This window comes from Fusarium oxysporum, chromosome II, assembly GCF_013085055.1.
Source record: "Fusarium oxysporum Fo47 chromosome II, complete sequence".
Classification (NCBI taxonomy): domain Eukaryota; kingdom Fungi; phylum Ascomycota; class Sordariomycetes; order Hypocreales; family Nectriaceae; genus Fusarium; species Fusarium oxysporum.
This window is the reverse complement of record NC_072841.1, coordinates 2440618-2458770: the sequence shown is the minus strand read 5'-3', so window position 1 is coordinate 2458770 and position 18153 is coordinate 2440618. Positions and strand designations below refer to the sequence as shown.

Here is an 18153-nt window from a genome sequence, read left to right as displayed (position 1 = left end):
TCGTGGCTACCTCATGCTAAGTTGGGTACTTAGTTAACATTCTTGTGAAGTCCATTACTTTCGGACCAAAGCTTATTGGTCTTGTATTTGCATTGGCTAGACTAGCTTTGTGATAGATTTTCCCTTGTTTCCACCATTGTATACATCTATCCAAGCCCGAGGCATATCCTCAATCTTCGCTGGGACGATATTCTCAATATCAACATTGATTCGTCCCTCAGCCGCCGCCTTGATGAGTTGCTCTATCCCATCAGGAATCTTGTCCATGTGATCAAAGAGAAAGAACCCCTTCAAAGTCAACCTCTGCGAGATAATCTCAAACCAATTCTTCAACATAGTCGGCCTATCCGAATTGTACGTGCTCACAGCTCCACAAACTGCAATGGTCCCAAACTTCTTCATCCTCGTGAGAACACCATCCAAAACCGATCCACCGACATTATCAAAGTAGATATCAACTTCATCCGGTGTCGCCTCCTTTAAGTCCTGCATAAACGTGGGACTTTTGTAGTCAACACATGCATGAGCTCCAAGATAATCTCTCACCCATGCACACTTTTCTTCACCGCCTGCAATGCCTACTACACGCTTGGCACCAAGCAGCTTGACGGCGGTCTGCACGACGATGGATCCTGTAGCTCCAGCTGCGGCGGACACTACGATTGTGTGCTGGGGTTTGGCTTGCGCGATATGCAAGAGTCCGACGTAACCTGCCAGACCGGACCCTCCGAAGGCACCGAGGTAATGCGTGATGGACAGGTTGTTTGGTAGAGGAGCGATATGTTGCACTGTATCGGTGTCTAGTATGATCTTATCGCCCCACCAGGATCGATAGGGTTCCATTACCAAGTCACCGGGTTTGAATCGTGCCGAGTTGGACTCGAGAACTTCGCCGATCACTCCGGAATGCATAGGGTCGCCGATCTTGATGGGAGGGACATACATCCTGTCCTCATCTACGGTACAGCCAATGAATGTGCGGAGGCCTGCATCATTGGATATATAAAGAACCTTGACCAGAATTTGTTCCTCTTTGAGAGGCGGGAGCTGAATGGTATCCAGTCGAAATGTCGGATTCGGACCGTCAATGGTTGGTGTTCCATCTGTCTTGTTGGCGAAGACCCAGACTTTAGCCTCGGTAAGTTCAGTCATGTTGATAGTAGTAAGAAATAGAGTTTGAAGATCGAGATTATTTCCTTGGGGTTATGATAGCCGGGCTCTGTCTTTATGGAAATATCTGCATCGTGTCTCCACTCATACTGGAGCATCGGTTGTGGGCCATGACGATGTGTGAGGTATTAGCTAGAGTAATCATCCACTAACTGGCAGGATTACGATGAGATCTGCTCATACTGGGGTCCAAAAACCGAGTCCTCGGAGAGTTGCTCAAATGTGGTTAGAGAAATAAGTAGTCGCGCCGCAATCCATGCAATCGATACGCTAACGTGCAAACCTAGAGCTATTCCTTTCCAAGAATACCGACTATGGATGAACTTTGTGCCTTTCTTCTATCTTCATCTCCAGAAGTTCTGTCAGTCATACGCTCACGATGTGCGATAGCTAGTTGACTTCGGGCTGTTGGCTAGATTGATAGAGAGTCCTTGCTAGGAAGCCATTTCTTGCAATGTATTACAGGGCAAAGACTGTACGGAATCTTTCGCAGAATCAGTTGACTGTATTAGACCCATTGGGTCTTTCTATTATTAGTGTCTGGCATACCATCAGTCCATCTGGAATTGAGCAGTAGTTGTGCTGCGATCATTTCCTATTTCCTTACCATCCTCATCTCGTCATATAGCTTCGTGGTGCTGTGATATGCACCCCATCAGTGGCCCTGGGTCGTTTTCTGAAGACATCGAGTAGTTCTTCCCCCCGTGTTCCAATCCTCATCTTTGTACCAACTTTGCTAGACGATATCCGGCTGTCCATTCCCGCAAACACTTGGAGCATAGATTCGCCTTATAAGAATCCCTTTCACGCCTGTCACGGTGATTACACATTCTTTGATGTGCCTTAAGTGCATTGATCTCAAATTACTTCAAAGAATCTTCTTTCTCATCGTGTTCTTTGCACATGATTGCAGGAGGCCCAATGCCTCTGACACATACGATGCAGTAACGCTTTGCTGGAGGCATCATGGCTCCACTTGCTTAGTCGCGGGGCCTCGATTCGCAATCACCACAGATTGGTCCGGAGAGAGGACTTAGCAGAATTCGCATGCATTCTTGGCAAAAGCGGTCTTGGACTTAAGTTGGAATACACAGAGACGGCGGACAGGGCAGAACCCTCTGAATAATCCGACGTACCGGGATAATCAGTATAATCATTCGTGGCCACTGGAGTAGGCCATCGATATGGCATTTGCGGACGCGGACGGTTCTGATTCGGCTGTGGAGGAGTGAGAAATTCTTTGACTGTTTTTCTTTCTTTCCCCTTGCCCTTGTCTTGGCTGCTTTGGCCACCTCGTGTCCTTCGTTAGAGACCATGTCAAAGTCCGCCGTTTTCTAACAATGTGTTTTAAATGAATAAAAGTTGAGTAGAAAGCCCTGTGTCTTAGTAATGAGTGCCTGTGGGTAGTGGGATGTTCATGTCCCAGCATATCAAGTGAACCGTCTGTTAGTATATATACATACTTGCACCTGTACTTCAAAGGGAAAAAGCCCTTCAGGCAACTACTTGTTAGACCCGAAACCTGACTGATCAGGTGCTTGGAGAGTTGTGATAGTGATTTTGGTCTAGTAACCTCTATTATTCAACCCCCATTCTTTCTAGCTCCTGGGTCATCTTTGTCTTCACTCACAGACCGCCCACCAGCAGCTTTGAGTGCTCAGAACAACTGGAGCCCTCATGAGTGACTACATGAGCTTTTTGTTGGTAGTATTAGCAATGATTATTTCACGCTCTAACATTGACCCAGTCTACGTTCAGTTGTTCATTTGGCCTTTTTAAATGAAAGCCCATAACGATTATATCACAGATTCCCCTATGCTTGCTTCATTTCCAAAATTCTAACGTCAGGGTCACACATACCCCGAGCTACCTTCATTATGGAACTATCAACCCCTTTCTTTTTGGCACGCGATTCTTTTCGGTGCACCCGTGACATCTACCACCTGGATACAAGGCAGGCTTCTCAAGGCATTTATAGCAGTTGCCTCGGGCTTTTGCTTTCTCTCGACCCATTCTTTCATACCCTACCCGCTTATCCCGACATGACTGACAAGTAGTAATTCCTCCAACAGGGGGTCTGAGACCGCACCGATGGCAAATTCCATGCCTGGCAGTGTGTCCTCTCGTGTCTATATCGGCCTGTCTGTGGTTTGAACGATCTTGGTGCCCTACAGGATATAATCTAGATCCATGTGGGTTCCTTTGGGCTATTTGACTACCACTAGGTCCAGGCCCCGGATTCAGAGAGCCATGTACATAATGGTTAGAAAGCTGTGCACTATTACCGACACCTGGAGGTCCTCGAGAGCTTTCTCCCTGGTCATAGCCCGACCTGTACAAATCTCCTCGTCGACTTGGGTCATGAAAGGCCATGCCCTGACGAGCTGGGTCATATGGTAAGCCGGGTCTAGCATGGCTACTAGGGCTGTTCAAAAGAGTTAATGGAAAGATTTGTGGTGTATAAATACCTGACTGATCTGGATACGGAGAAGTGACTGGTTGGTGTTTGCCGCCATATGCGTCATTACGGGCCGTTTGTGTTACTGTGCGACTGGAGGCTGACCCGTATGGTCTGTAGGGATAGTCCATGTTGATGCCCCAAAAGGCTAAATTCTCTTCTAGTATCTTTTCTTTACAAAGTAGGATATACCTACCACATTTAAGGTATATTGGTTCTCAGGAAAGTCAAAACCAAACAGCATTTTTGAAAGTGGTATTTATAGGGGACTGGCTTCGTGGTAAGCGGGCTCAATCTGCGATGCATCCACTCATATTTTGATCACCATCGTGAATGAGGCTTCTCATGGAGGCCTTCGCCTGTGTCGTGAGATTATTTAGTGAATATAAGCTTAGGTAACAAGTCGTAGTGATCCTATGTACCAAGAAATCATAGGTCAGGGTCATAGTAGTTAACGAATTACTGGCTTCAGAGATTTGAATTATATTCTTAGCCTTGTTACACAACCTACATCAGAGCATTCTCAAACTCAATTTCGTCAGTGGTAGTTGGCTGGAAAGCGGTTCGACTTGACTTACCACGTCACCAAATAAACAACGGAGGAAGACAATATCACCGAAGCCTCTCACTAAGGATGTTACATTACTGTTAAGTATTGTTCATTATTTGCACGAACTTTCAGGCAATTTAAGAGTGAGGTTTGCTGTCTTCACCTCATCTATCTTTCTCCCATCCTGAATAAACCAAGACCTCAACAGTCTTAACTCGCGACCCTAAGTCAGTTGCTCCATCTTTTACCCTCCAGTGGTTTTAGGGTATCATGCGAAGACTTGTAGCACCCAGATATCGCTCATTAGCAGTATGAGGATCCTGCACAGACGACATTCTGTATTGAGAGCTCTGCAGTTGAATGTCATTGCCAAACCCAGTGTATTGCTGGTAGTATCGCGGAGTTGGTTCTCACTAGAGTCTTATTGACGACCCTGCTGATCCTCAGGGGTATTTGTATCGTCAGGCTTGGGAACAGGTATCATGATATGAGCAGGCAGAGCGCCTGGACGTAGTCCCGCGGGAGCCGGAGAGAGTTTCAAAGGTGCACATCCCCTGCGCATGATGTCTCCCGCCCATTGCAATCGAGCATCTCCAAGGCTAATGCCGCCGGTCTGTCCTGTGGGAAAGTTGCTGATATTCGCAGTACGAGCACCAGAGGCTTGACCAAGTTGCTGTGCTGGCTGTGAACTGGGGCCCCCTGCAACGGTATATTGATAAGGGAGACCGGCATTCATTTGGCCGCGTTGCCAAGTTACTTCGGGACTGATATAGCCGACTCGAAGTTTTGCTCATACACGTTCCTGTTCGGCCTGCTGAGGAGTAAGGTTTTGTGGCTGACTGCTATTGCTAGTCGGTTGAGCGTTCTGCACAGCGTGGGCCTGGCGAGCCTGTTCATCATTTTTATCCGACATTGTCTTGTTCAATTTCTTGGTGACTTTCTATGTTTCAGTATGTGAAAAAGGGTAACTCAGGTGTTTATTGCGTTTATTGTGTTGTTCTGGTGGCGCTAGTCATGGCCATGGAACTCACTGTTATATATCGCAAATACTCCTTACTTTGTTCATTACTGACACCTACACTATCTACAGTTATGGACTCAGTTAGCCTGCATGTATCAGTGTTGAAATTACTGGAGTACTCTTTCTCACTGACATAGAAAGTGAGCAGCAGTGATTGGCCTCGCAAGCTCACTTTCAGTACCTCTGATTCCATGTTCCCTCAGTGGCAGCACATCAGAGCTGGTCCCAGAGCGATTAACGTCACCTTTATATGCCGTTCATATGTAATTTTATATGCTGTGAATAGTCACTATGATCCATGAAGAGCTCGTTGTACCATTACATCGCTGGCTTTGAGTTTCCGCCAAGCTTGGTGGCCTTTCGCAAGCAAGACGATCCTCATGCAGCCATTTCTATTAGTCGGATCTTATTGCTCAAGATACAGGTCTCATGGGCTTTGTAACCTTTTCTTTTCAGTCATCCGATCCAGTTCTACTAGTACATTTGGTTCAAGTAAGCTCGGTAAGCATATCCTTTCACCTGTTGAACTTGGTATGAAGCAATAATATATAAGTTCAAGGTTCAAAAGGATGGGACAGAGGTCAGAAGTCCTTTTTAACGAAGTGTCGGAGATTGCATTCAAGGCATTCAGTACCAAGTACTTTATCCCTCTACTACGAAATCTATCCTAAATCAACTCATCACGCTCTTTTTCTTTCTGCCTCCCTCTTCCTCTCCTTGACCTGTTTCTGTCGTTGACTAAGCAACCTTGACATACCGTGTGCCCTTGAGTGCGCTCTCTTCCACACTGACACAGCCCTAGCCGCCGATGGCGATTTCATGTATTGGTCAACATTGCATGACACTCTACACAGCGTCTGGAAGAGCAAGCATCTCGCTTATAAAAAATGTCACATATATGATTCGCCACAAGAACTTCCTTCTCATCCCGGTGGAAGGTTTGTAGGGTATTCATATGACGCGCGCACAAGAGGTTGCCAGGGTCATTGACATCAGCTTTACATAACAGGCAGAATTCTCATGCAAGAGCGTTAGCATCACTTTGACTGCGCCGTTCGCAAGCTTCACAGCGTATCCTGAATGTGGGAAGAGGAGCTGTGCAGTTGACGCAATATACTTGTAAGGGTGCATTGATCTTTTTTCCATACGATCGAAATTCAACTACCGGCGAAGGGACATCCAGTCCGGCGCTGTCTCCATGAGTCTCTTTTTGATCAGCAACATGACTGTCATCGAATTGTAGTCCGGCTTGGAGTTCATTCCCGTATGATTCCTGAAGCTCAGAAGGGTGGATGTACGGGGCATGCTGATAGGTCGTAGTGTAGCTTGATTGTTCACCATGGGCTTCACTGTCATAGCTCCAACTGCCAAAGTTGCGCGGAGTAAAATACGTTGCCTGGTTTGATTGTCGAGTGCTAGGGTCCCATGGTAGAACTTCTTTTTCATGTCCATCCACATCATTCTTTAACCAGGCATCAACATTCCGATCAGGGAACGGATATGTCAGTGATGGGGTACAATCACCAAGCCTACTAAATAGAACTGCGTCATAATTTTCGGTGCCGGGAAACATTCCTGGACTGGAAAACGGATTGGCACGTGTGTAGCTATGATAGGAATAAGCACCACTAGAGCCTGGGTCATAGCATTGCGGGACGACTAGGTTAGCTTGAGGTTTATGGAGCTGGGGGCTAAAGAGTTGCGGGGAGTGAGTCTGATAGTCGAAGACGGGGGCTTCAGGATAGTGACCCATGGAGGCTTGTGAGTTACAGCGCTGGAAGCCAAAAGACTGAGGACGGTAAGGATAGCTTAGCTGAGGGCCGAATGGAGTCGAAAATGGAGGTTGTGTACTATATGTGCTTGCTGGTGGATAGTAAGTATTTCCATGAGGTTTTTCCGTCGTTCGCTCATCGTACCAAGCATAGGGTGGCGCATGATTTATGTTCATATTATATATATAGATATATTGTTAGTTGGATTTATGTTTAGAACAATCAACAGTTCTTTAGGCGCTTTATATAGTAGTAAACTGCGAGGCTTAGTGATACACTTCTGCAAAACTAGTATACCCGGTCGAACATACGCAATAAACATCGATGGTCATCATGTTGTGTCAGACTCTATCGTGATGTCGATAGCATAATAGTATCTTGTGGCTGCACTGATTCGTTTCCGCCCACGCTGGGAATTCGAGATGCATGATTGCATCTCACGACTTTCATTTTGCACAACGCATAGAACAGACTGGTTATCATAAGATAAGATATTCTTTTGTTAAAGCAGCAGGGCAGAGCGCAAGGCTAGGTGATTCTTTGGAAGTGAATAATAGTGTTACGCATTGTAATTAATACTTTACATAGGGTACTGACTATCGCTCAAACAAGCATTAAGCAAGGGAAGATACGGGTTTAATCGCTTTCTTGCGTTTCACGGTATGCTGAATTTATCACTGGTACAGTGGTAACGCTCTCCTTATCGATAACGTCCTCCTAGCGCTTATCGCGTCGCCCGTCTTCACAGCCAAGTCTTGGCATACTATTCTATAATCTCATGACTCTTCATGATCACCATTCGCACCGATTCAATTCACCATCCTCAACACCATAACTTGCGTTCCCAATAATATCAACCCCAGATTCGATAGTTCCCCACCTCCTCATTCTGAGGTGCGTCTGCCGCGTTAGCCAGCCCCAGTCCATCACCAACCCTATTTCCCCTCAAAATTGGCCAAGAAGGGCCGAATACCAGCGACAACACTAGCACACGTCATTCAGCCATCGATTCTCAATTAAAATGGAAATGAGGAGACGAATTCCGGGGGATCCGGGGTAGTATTATAGCTTGCATTTATTTATTTGATATGCGCGCAATTGCGACAACACGGTGCGACCCAGTAGCACCAACAACATATCGAGAAAAAACAATTAATAGCAGCTAAAATTAAAAACGCTTCTTTTTTCTTGATGAAACTTTATAAGCCAATTATTAATTAAAATACTGTCGATCTTGACGATTCGACAAGCTGCTAGTTCGGTAGTTATGATTCTGGGTAGAGTAATCACTCAAGATTTGAGGCCATCCAGGTACATCAATCACGAGCGGGAGCTATCAGCGGAACGACAAATAGAGTTTGATTAGATGATTCAATACTGCAACATTCATTCGCGCAAGAAGTTTCTTGGCATTATTTGAGTCATGTCAAAGTAGGAGCCGTATAGTATTTAGCACATAATAATTTGCATCGCTTGAAGCTACAGGGTAGTACTTCAAATAACAAAATTGTCCACCGTCATAGTGGTATGCTAGTCGCAAGCCAAAGACTAGAAAATCAGGAGAAGGTCGTGAAAGGATGATATCAGGTTAAATATCGACCGGGGGCGCACCGAGGAAGGATGCGATTCATCACGCCGTTGAACGGCTTGTCACATTGCTTCACCAATCCCAGCCGAGGAGCCCGCAGTAGCTGAACTCAAAAACTTCAAAAGGCTTGGTTTGCGTAGAACATGCATAGAATATGTGATCAAATAGTTACCACGATTGCGATCCAAGACTATGCATTGACGTGACAATCCCTTGGTAATCATTTGCTCTGAAATTCTGAGCAAAATCACATGAGGTTATCGTGATTCGGTGTATGCATGACATTTTGCGGGTCTTGTCCCGACGGAGCCGATAGAATCCGAGGATCGTCAGTCCCAGGCGCCCGGCGAGGCGGCAACATAGCCTGTTGACGGTTAGTTCGCCCGCAGAGAATTGATGTCAGGTCACTCCTTGGATAACCAAAACTCATAGCCCAGGCAGTGACACGGAGCCGTTACTCGATTTGGCATGTTCTTTAACCAAAATACCCGGTGATCAAACTACTCGTGCTTTGACTCTGCATCACGAGAGCTAAAAGCTGAAAGGGCTACGGAGAATATTGGAAACCAGAGTGATTCTAGACTCGGGGAAGATGAATGGTTTAAAAGGGGGGCGGTGGATATGGTGGGAATCATATGTCGTCGTCTAACCTCGGATGAAGCAGGTCAATTTTGAAAGAGAGGCAAGCTGCATGCTTTTTTTTACTTACCCCTGGCTTACCTGTCAGATTGAGCTTAGTCCTTCAGCTGGAGTGTGCATGACATGACAAGACGCAGGGGTATCAGGTGAAAGGGGTAAAAAGGCACGGAATGAAAATCAAAAGCAAACGCTCAGCCTTATGATCCAAGTGCCCATTCTCCGTCTAGACCCCGAACTATTCATTCTACTAGCTACTCATCCGGTCATCGTCGCGAAGGACACGAGTAAGGCTGATCTTGGCCTAACATATTCCCCCGGAGCTGTTGTTCCAAGGAGAAATACCAACGACAGCAATTCCGCAGCCACAAAGCCCCAATACATAATAAGGGGCTAGCGCTAGAAAGAACTTCCCTACTTCCGAGCCAATCCCCGCACGAGTTCCCCATGGAGAAGAGTGGATCCGGCTAAAATCGGCCACGCATTTCTTAGGACTCTGATGGTGAGACGCGGGCGTTGGTACGAGAAAAACTCGCGACGCAAACTAAAGTCTGGAGATTCGTCCAAATGAGGCTCTACTACGTATAATTTGCTTTGGATCTAGTTCTTACCTAAAGAATTGCCTTGGATGACACACGAATGGCCGGAAGAGGTAGGTACCCAGACTTCGTGGCAGACACTAGAAAGTCCTAGTCTCACTCGTCGTGACGCGAAGGATGATGACTATTTGGCACAATTAACCAACGGTTCATCTAGGATCCCTTGCATTTTGAGTCAAGCAGGTAAGACAAATCAATGTGTAGTCCCCTCTTTGCCCTAGTCCCCGTCCCAGATCGGCATTTTTAATCACTCTCAAACGGCCTCCATCTTGAGCCGCATCGTGAAGATCGCCGTTTGCTGTCAAAGCTTCTGGAATACCACGTGGAAAACATCTTTGCAACCATAAATGCCTTCTTTTTTTCTGAAAGTTCTGCAACGCTCACCCGCAATGATCGGACGTTTAGACCCAATAAGGCAAATGCCCAGCTAGCGTAGACCCTCTCTCCTCCGACTTTTTTTTCTCCAGTATTTGAAAGTATCCACCTCCGCCATTGGCAAAAGCCGCCAAAACGTGAGAAACGCCGAGAGTGAGGCCGTGATAGAAGCAGAGTTACAAGCTACCAGAACCTGGGGTGCATGGGTCTGATTCACTTTCCCCAGTCGACGTTCAACTGATGCACTGTAACGAAATACCCAAGCGAGGGGGAGGGGACTCGAGCGCCGATCCTATATATGTCAGGGCCCGTTGGCAGGATGTAACCCCAGGACCATGCCGATCATTCATTCATGACTCCGCCGAAAGGCATCCATTCCTTTCTTCTGAATCATCTTTTCCAAATAATTAAACCACCATGTTCGGCTCTGGTAAAGCAGCCTCGGACAATGGTAGTAGCAAGGACGAGATAGTCCTGCTGCCAGTCCAAGCAAAGTCCGGCATCCTCCGCGTCACAGAGATCGAGACAAAAGTACACGATCCAAACCACCAGACCAACACTCCCATCCCAGACCCGACATTTGACCTACCAGATAATCATCCTAATAAAAATGCCATCGAGGTATTATGGCTTCCCCGCGGGTCGCACAGCTCCGACGACACGGGCGAGAAAGTCCGTCGCGCGCTGAACAATGAGAAGGAGATGACCATCTTGGGATGCTGCAAGCAATTCCCCAAAGCGATCTTCTGGTCTCTTTTGCTCTTCCTCACGGTTGTTATGGAGGGGTACGATAAGAGTCTTGTCGCCGGATTTGTCGCATTTCCTGCATTTCGACGACGATATGGCGAGGAGTTTGATACGCCGAATGGACCGATTTATGAGATCTCGCCGTTATGGCAGACGGCGCTTCAGGTCTCGGCTATTGCATGCGAGGTCCTTGGTCTGTTGCTTCACGGTTGGGTTACGTACAGCATTGGCTATAAGAAGATGATGTTGATTAGTCTTGCTTGGATGTGTCTTGCTGTCTTCCCGGCGTTCTTTGCTCACAACATTGCTGTGTTGGTGGCTTCTCAGGCTCTCTGTGGTAAGTCCATGTCTCTCACTCAACTTCCCTTCATACTCTCATTAGATCCCAATGATCATCCACCCTAATACTCAAGACTAACCATTGCTTAGGTATCTCATGGGGTGTCATCCAAACACTCGCAGCTACATACGCCGCTGAGGTTGTCCCCTCAGCCATCCGTGCCTGTCTTCTCAGCATGACCAACATGTGCTGGGTCATCGGTCAACTTCTCGGCACTGGTATTCTCAAGTCTCTCGTCCATAACAACTCAGAGTGGTCTTACCGTATCCCCTTCGCTCTTCAATGGGCCTTCGCCATCCCTCTCCTCATTGGTATCGTCTTTGCACCGGAGAGTCCATGGTGGCTCATCCGTCGTGAGCGCAAGGTCGAAGCTCGTCATGCTCTGCAGCGCTTGACTAAGCAGTCTCAGCTCGACATCGACGACACCATTGCTGTCATGGAGCATACTAACCGCATTGAACGTAAGCTCAACTATGGCGGTTCGAGCTATCTTGACTTGTTCAAGGGTGCCAACCTTCGACGAACTGAGATTTGCTGCATGGTTTGGTCTGTCCAGGCTCTTTGTGGTTGGATCTTGACTGGTTACGCTCCTTACTTCCTTGAGCAGGCCGGCTTTGACTCTTCCAAGTCCTTCAGTCTGTCCACTGGCATGTATGGTATGGCTTTGGTCGGAGGCATGATCTCTTGGTTCCTTCTGTCTCATATCGGTCGTCGCAAGTTGTACCTCACTGGCCTTGTCGCTGCCGTCTTCATGCTTACCCTCGGTGGTATTTTATCAGTCGTGCTCGATGGCCAAAAGGGTCTCAATTGGTCCCTCGGAGCTATTCTCATCACAACAACCTTCTTGTATAACCTCAGCATCGGCCCAACATGCTACGTCATCGTCGCCGAGATCCCCTCTACCCGTCTTCGTGTCAAGACCATCGCCTTGGCTCGTGTTGTCTACAACATCTTCATGATCATCAACAACGTCATCGTTCCTCAGATGCTCAACCCTACAGCTTGGAACATGCAGGGCAAGTCATGCTTCATCTACGCCGGTACAGCTCTCCTTTGTCTCATCTACTGTTACTTCCGCCTGCCTGAGACCAAGGGTCTATCGTATCTTGAGTTGGATATGTTGTTTGAGAAGGGGGCGCCGACTGCCAAATTCAAGGAGTTGCAGCAGAGACTTGCAAACTCTGCTTACTTGACAGTAGACAGGGCGGAGCGCATGAGGAATGCTTGGCATGGTTGGCTCACATATTCATAATATTTTCTAGTGTTAATACTTATTCTCCTTTAAGTGCAAGTCATCCTCAAATCTGTACTTTTAACCTTAGTGTCACCATGTGTGACTTTATGTCCCTTCTTCAAGCTTCCCCCTTTGAACCTATCCTTTGCGCTGACCTACGCAGAAGTTAAAAGCCCTGACGAATAGTAGTAGAACTGTAAGATCAACGCTCTGATACATGTCACCTTTCTGTCATTCTTGTAGCAATTATGACAAAGTACTTGAGTCATCATCGTCTGAAGTCAGGTTCTTGTTGTCGACGTGGTATACCAGCATCAGCCCGCGCCCAGCTTTGAAGTGCCTAACGAAAGCTCAGGCGAGAAAGTATATAAGACCACGGCACTACAGTCAAGACACGCTCCTCAATTCCCATAAGAAGCCACAGCGCACAGGAGAAGAGTTGTGCACGAGAAATGATAAAATCGTGAATTAGACATATATATTGTATAAAAGTGTAATGCTTCAAAGCCAGACAAACTGAAAGTTGATAAAAGACGGCATCAGTAACAAAGATAGTAGAGGGAAGCATAACAGAGCTGATAACGAAAGCCATCATAGGATCTTATCCGGAGACTGAACTCCATGAGAATTATTTCGTCAAGTCCTCCTTGTTCGTGCTTTGGACCTCAGTCTTCTCGATTCCTCCTGGATTTTGGGACGGAAGAAACAATGCCTTCATGGTATCCTTGCTATACATAACCGCCAGATACGATAGTAATTCGTGGCGTTTAAGCGCGTTACTGAAATCAACCTGATTGGGGATGAACGATATGAGTTCTCCAGGCTCCTGCGTAGATCATCAGTGTCTGGTTCCACGTCGGCAAAGCCAAGGTCTTATGCACTTACAACAAATTCGAAATCCCACCAGTTTGGCACTGGATCACCCTGAGCTACAAAATTGAAGACTTCAACGCCCCTTTCCTTCATGAATTGGACCGCCTTTTTGTCGAGGACTCTGACCGATCCTGCAAGAATGACCGTGATGCTTTTGAACTTCTTTGGTCCTGCTGCTAAAATATACGCCAATATTTGTGCGATACCACCACCCATACTATGGCCATAAATGACAACGTCATCCCCTTCGTTGTAGGTCTCATAATCCTCCAGAAGCTGGGTCATGATTGAGGGCAACGATCGAACATCTTTCGTGATGGGATCAACGAACGTCTCCACTGCTTTTAAGCTCTCGGCGAATGACAGCTTCAGCTTTCCTGGAAATTCCGATACCCCATGACCGGGATGAATGAAGTCTCTAAGAAATGCATCCATCGAGATGGGGTCACCGTCCTTGAACCCCAGCATCCATCCCACCAGCCCTAGCGTTGGGTTGCCGGTACTGATGGTGATGTCGCGGAGAAACTTGGTTCCACGTATGTAGATGTTAATCTTCTTAGCAACCTCATCTCGGGTTGACATGGAAAGAGGAGACTCGCCCCCGAACTCTCCAGCGCTGGAATCGTATCCCTGATTGACAATTAGTTCCGAGTTCTGAGGCCCGGAAGCAGTTGAGTGTCGATGCCACGTACCTCATAAATGATACTCTGTATATCAGTCAGGGCATGATTCATAAAAATGTGGCATAAAATATAGAATTCACTCACACTCTGCTCCTTGAAAGGCATAAAGCAAAACTGAGCGGTATTTGGAATTTCTTTACCAGTAACACGCGTATAGAGCTTTTTCATTTCTTCATTATTGACCTTTGGCTGCTTGTCGTTGTTAAAAAGCTCTTCGAAGGTTTTCAAACCCCCATCCTGGACTTCAGTGGACGTACGATACAACTAGCCGACATTGTTAACTCCTCATTTTGGGCAGAAAAAAGGTTTGTTTGAGGTTGCAGACCCTGAAAAGAACCTGCAGGCCTTGCTTGAATTCCTCCCTCCTGCTGGAGGCCTTGAGTAAAATGTTTGTTGCCATCGCCAGTAGAAGCTTTTTCGTAGTTTGAGTCGTTCAAACATGGGCAGTTATACAAGAAAGAGAAGATGAACTGGAACGGTAGGAATTCTGACATGATATATATATTCTTTACGATCTAATCAGCATAGTCCTAAAATACAACCTCTGCGCCCATCATAAAAGTGGCGCAGCTGAGATGAGCCAGGATATTAGAGAATCTGGAGCAGTGTTGCATTGAATGTAGCGCTTGCAAATGGCATTGCAGATGATTCACACTGCAATATCGGATGTCAACTTCCTGTTAAGAACCTGATCCAAAGAGGTCTAATCCCCACTATTCTATTTGGGTTTACTGAGTGCTTATTCCGGACCACGATGTTACTGAATCTGAATATGTAGGTGGATCACACTACTACTCATGATACTGAGACACCCTAATTCCAAATGATAGTAAGTAGCCTGATCTTAGTATCGTGTTGTCACCAATGCAGGTCGCTCCTCGTGGTCAACGGCAGTGCGGTAATAATTGACTGCCTGCCTCGAAGAGTCAGAGGTCAGCTGCTTGCCAGCTATCAGCCAGCCACTTTATGTGTAGCTCCTCCGTATCCAATGGCTGTGCTGTGTATGGTATGTGAAGGATGTTTGTGGCCATGCATTGATTGAGGAACAACCCCACCCGCCCCCGACATGCGCTCCGTAGGGGCGTTCGGTTAGTCGTTGGATAACATTTAGTCCCGAAGTCAACTCTATCTCTGGGTCTGGACGGTTCGGTCAGGCAGCGGTACATAACAACATGCACGGTACGTATTGGCCATCAGATTTGAGGGATGTAGCACTTCGCTTATCTTATACGCTTCCGGTTGCGATGGCCGACATCTAGAACAGCTCTGATCTTTTGTCGTTGCATGACGCTGCATGATAGTCCAGAATCTGCATGTCTAGCCCATTGCTGGGTTCCGATTGGTGAGACTCCTGAATTATGGGTCATTTGGCTTGGAATGTGACAGGGCTCAGTCGTGTTTGGCAACGCACTCTATCGTTGCCACCGGCGGGATGTATTTAACCTTAACCAGTAGATTGCCTAGAAATACCCGCCAGCCACAAAATGTCTATCCGGCGACTTCTCACCGCTAAAATGTTTTTCTTTTTTCAGCCAGCCTTATGCTTCTATGTGTATCCGTTTCTAGCATTTAGCCTTCGAACTTGCATCTTGATCAGTCAGGCATTGGCAGCCCGCTTATCATACATATTGTGCAGTATCACACCCCTCTCCAATTTTCAAGATTTTATATGGTGTCTCTACTCTACGGAGCATCATCTCCTAGCCAAGTGTTTATGAACAGATTAGCAATAGTCAAATTCCATGTTGCTGAGTTGAGGTCGCCCGATGATTGGTATGCATACAAAGGCGTCCGGTAGTCAACTGCTTACAGCATGGCTTCTGGAAATTGACTCCCGAGAATCCTGAATAGGGTCTATGCTTGGTGAACGCTCATGCTTCGACTCCCAGGCGTTGTACACACATAAATCTTGTGTAAGCTTCGTCTTCAAACCTCATGAGGGTGTCATACATTTGAAATGTCAAGGGCCAGTCATGTCATATTTCATCCGCGAGTTGAGACCATCGTGTTTCAAATTTCAAGCTACTAGGAAAAGCCAACATGCTGTAGATATCCCAACGTCATCGCTACACTTAGCGTGCCATTTAACTGTGTTTATTCCGTTCCGTTCCGTTCGTGTTACAGAGCAGTCCTCCTGAGGAGTACTGTAGAAGAAGAAGTTTTAAAGTCTGCCGAGGAACCATGAGTGGCGAATGTGAGTTAATTGAACACGTATCTCGTCTGTTTATTCTTGTTGGCTTTATCTCTCTTGTCATTTCTCTCCAAAGGTACGTAGATAGTGCCCGATCGCTCCACGCAACCCTTCGAAGAACTTGCCAACATCTACACCTGGGGTGAAGCCCATTTTCGAAATAATCTCGAGAGCTGCCTGGCTGAACTGATATGCCCTGCCGAGGCTTTCGGCGAAGCGATGCTTGATGGAGTGATTAGTTCTTCGAATCCCTGAAGATATCCAACATGGGCGATACTTACCTGAAAAGGCTTAAGGGCCGTGTCATGGAAGACAACCCATCGGTTAGCACCCGTCTTGTCCTTTTGGCCGTACTGGAACGTGTTATCAATTTTCACGACCTTTGTCGGGAATCGTTCCAAGAGCTTGGGTAAGAAGTCAACCTGTACAAAGAACACGCCAGTTTTGCCTTTCCAAAAGCAGGGTCAGTTTCACCTGTAATCATATAGAGTTTCCAGAAACACTCACTCCGGGATGCGTTGGTAAAAGTACCAGAATAGTAATCCACAGTCTTTTCATGGCGATCCTGGCTGAATGTGACCGGGATGGACTTGCTCTTATCTGAGACTTCAACTGCAATTTCATCACCCAGCTCGACGGTGCTCACAGATTCAGCCATTTTAATTACCAGTCTTTGCTATGTTGTTGCTTTGGTATTCGATGAAGGGCTATGAAGTCGAGTGTATGGGGAATGATAACGTGAGATTGAATGGGGAAGACCTCAGATTTATTCTGTGCAAGTGCGGTAAATCTTCAAGCCGTCCAATTACCGTAGGTTTGCAGTCAAGAGTCTCGACTCGGATGTGGCGAGCTGAAATGCCTACCTTCCCTTCAGCTTTGTGCATACGTAGCGCGCACCACCTATCTCAGTGGGTAAGTGTGTTCAACTATGCAGGTATCCACCCTTGTCCACCTCATGCAAATGTTCCTATTAGGAACTCCAATTATGTGGAAAGACTAGATCTGTTTCCAGCTCGAAACAAGAATTGCGAGGTTATAAGCGTATCCATATGCCAGTGTCCAATGGGTGCAACACTTCGCCCATCAGCAGGTATGTAACCGCGATTCGAGACAGACTCAGTCGGAGGTCTTGAAGCTACCATCGGGGTTTCAAATGTATTGCTGGCAGGGAGCAAATTTACCTCTGGTATTTGATACCTTTGATATGTGACTTGCCTTTGAACTCAAATCTATTGGATATTCGCGGGTTAAGCACCAGTCAGAAAAACAAACGGTGCCTCGTCGGGTTACCATAAGGGTTGCCCAGATGCCGTATCTGAAAGAAGCTGCCCCACTGGGTTTATGGTTTCAGTCCTTTGATTGCACGAGCTTAATGTCGAAATCGCTAGCCTATCCAAGCTTAACAGCGTGATAGGAGCGATCCTTACCTCCGGAAGGTGTACTCACTTCCCCGCCTCGTTCCCTCTGATTCCGTATTGGTGAAGTAACATGTATGGGTCCACTTCAGTACCTAAGTGTGTACCGGGGGTGCATTTGTGTCACCCGAGTTGTCTTCGCATACGATCCGTGCCCCCGAGATTCCAGACCTCATCTGCACATGAATCACACTGTAGGTACGGAGCACTAGACTTACTGCCCCCACAAAGCGTAATGGTAGATTATGGTGGCGTCTCATTATCCTCAGTCGGTATACAGTCGTGGCAGTCTCGTCTCATCAGTCTATGGACCCTTGGTCTGCCTGTTTTCGTTCTGACTTCTAACAATCTTCATTTTGAACTCTTATCGAGGTTTAAATATTTACAAAGAAAATATTAATAATTAAACACCAAAAAAAACAAAAAACAAAATCAACATCATAACATTGTTAACTTTCTAAACCAAATACCTGAACAATATTACATTAGTGCTGTACACCT

General features: G+C 46.6%; 6 protein-coding genes across 6 annotated transcripts; 1 reads left to right on the top strand and 5 right to left on the bottom strand.

Moving 5' to 3' along the window:
• Positions 1-96: 96 nt before the first annotated feature.
• Positions 97-1152, bottom strand: FOBCDRAFT_176517 (uncharacterized protein; the record flags this gene model as incomplete). The annotated part of the gene is made up of 1 exon (XM_031173459.2): positions 97-1152. One exon carries the CDS (start codon positions 1150-1152, stop codon positions 97-99), a length of 1056 nt encoding a protein of 351 aa, XP_031050244.2.
• Positions 1153-3410: 2258 nt separating this feature from the next.
• Positions 3411-3759, bottom strand: FOBCDRAFT_196868 (uncharacterized protein; the record flags this gene model as incomplete). Its single annotated transcript, XM_059608860.1, has 2 exons — positions 3411-3595; positions 3639-3759. 2 exons carry the CDS (start codon positions 3757-3759, stop codon positions 3411-3413), a joined length of 306 nt encoding a protein of 101 aa, XP_059466757.1.
• An 840-nt stretch (positions 3760-4599) lies between these two features.
• Positions 4600-7134, bottom strand: FOBCDRAFT_236845 (uncharacterized protein; the record flags this gene model as incomplete). Its single annotated transcript, XM_054703325.2, has 7 exons — positions 4600-4934; positions 4977-5118; positions 5210-5262; positions 5381-5443; positions 5957-6056; positions 6317-7062; positions 7116-7134. The coding sequence occupies 7 exons, from the start codon at positions 7132-7134 to the stop codon at positions 4600-4602; spliced, it is 1458 nt and encodes a 485-aa protein (XP_054559300.2).
• A 3319-nt stretch (positions 7135-10453) lies between these two features.
• On the top strand, positions 10454-12545 carry FOBCDRAFT_154867 (and other transporter-domain-containing protein). The gene is made up of 2 exons (XM_031173457.3): positions 10454-11253; positions 11346-12545. The coding sequence occupies exons 1-2, from the start codon at positions 10587-10589 to the stop codon at positions 12506-12508; spliced, it is 1830 nt and encodes a 609-aa protein (XP_031050242.2). The 5' UTR covers positions 10454-10586; the 3' UTR covers positions 12509-12545.
• Positions 12546-13118: 573 nt separating this feature from the next.
• Positions 13119-14446, bottom strand: FOBCDRAFT_288269 (Alpha/Beta hydrolase protein; the record flags this gene model as incomplete). Its single annotated transcript, XM_059611723.1, has 5 exons — positions 13119-13316; positions 13376-13993; positions 14056-14070; positions 14131-14310; positions 14372-14446. The coding sequence occupies 5 exons, from the start codon at positions 14444-14446 to the stop codon at positions 13119-13121; spliced, it is 1086 nt and encodes a 361-aa protein (XP_059464148.1).
• A 1644-nt stretch (positions 14447-16090) lies between these two features.
• On the bottom strand, positions 16091-16957 carry FOBCDRAFT_315576 (uncharacterized protein). The gene is made up of 3 exons (XM_054703323.2): positions 16745-16957; positions 16519-16685; positions 16091-16459 (listed from the first exon to the last, which is right to left on the bottom strand). Exons 1-3 carry the CDS (start codon positions 16893-16895, stop codon positions 16298-16300), a joined length of 480 nt encoding a protein of 159 aa, XP_054559298.1. The 5' UTR covers positions 16896-16957; the 3' UTR covers positions 16091-16297.
• Positions 16958-18153: the final 1196 nt, after the last annotated feature.

What these genes read in the sequence shown, in the direction of transcription:
- FOBCDRAFT_154867 (XM_031173457.3), top strand. Translation starts at nt 10,587, where the DNA reads ATGTTCGGCTCTGGTAAAGCAGCCTCGGACAATGGTAGTAGCAAGGAC. An exon ending in GGCTTCTCAGGCTCTCTGTG is followed by an intron (nt 11,254 to 11,345) that starts GTAAGTCCATGT and finishes ACCATTGCTTAG; the next exon opens with GTATCTCATGGGGTGTCATC.
- FOBCDRAFT_315576 (XM_054703323.2), bottom strand. Translation starts at nt 16,895, where the DNA reads ATGGCTGAATCTGTGAGCACCGTCGAGCTGGGTGATGAAATTGCAGTT. An exon ending in TTTTACCAACGCATCCCGGA is followed by an intron (nt 16,686 to 16,744) that starts GTGAGTGTTTCT and finishes GCTTTTGGAAAG; the next exon opens with GCAAAACTGGCGTGTTCTTT. An exon ending in CGGCCCTTAAGCCTTTTCAG is followed by an intron (nt 16,460 to 16,518) that starts GTAAGTATCGCC and finishes CACTCCATCAAG; the next exon opens with CATCGCTTCGCCGAAAGCCT.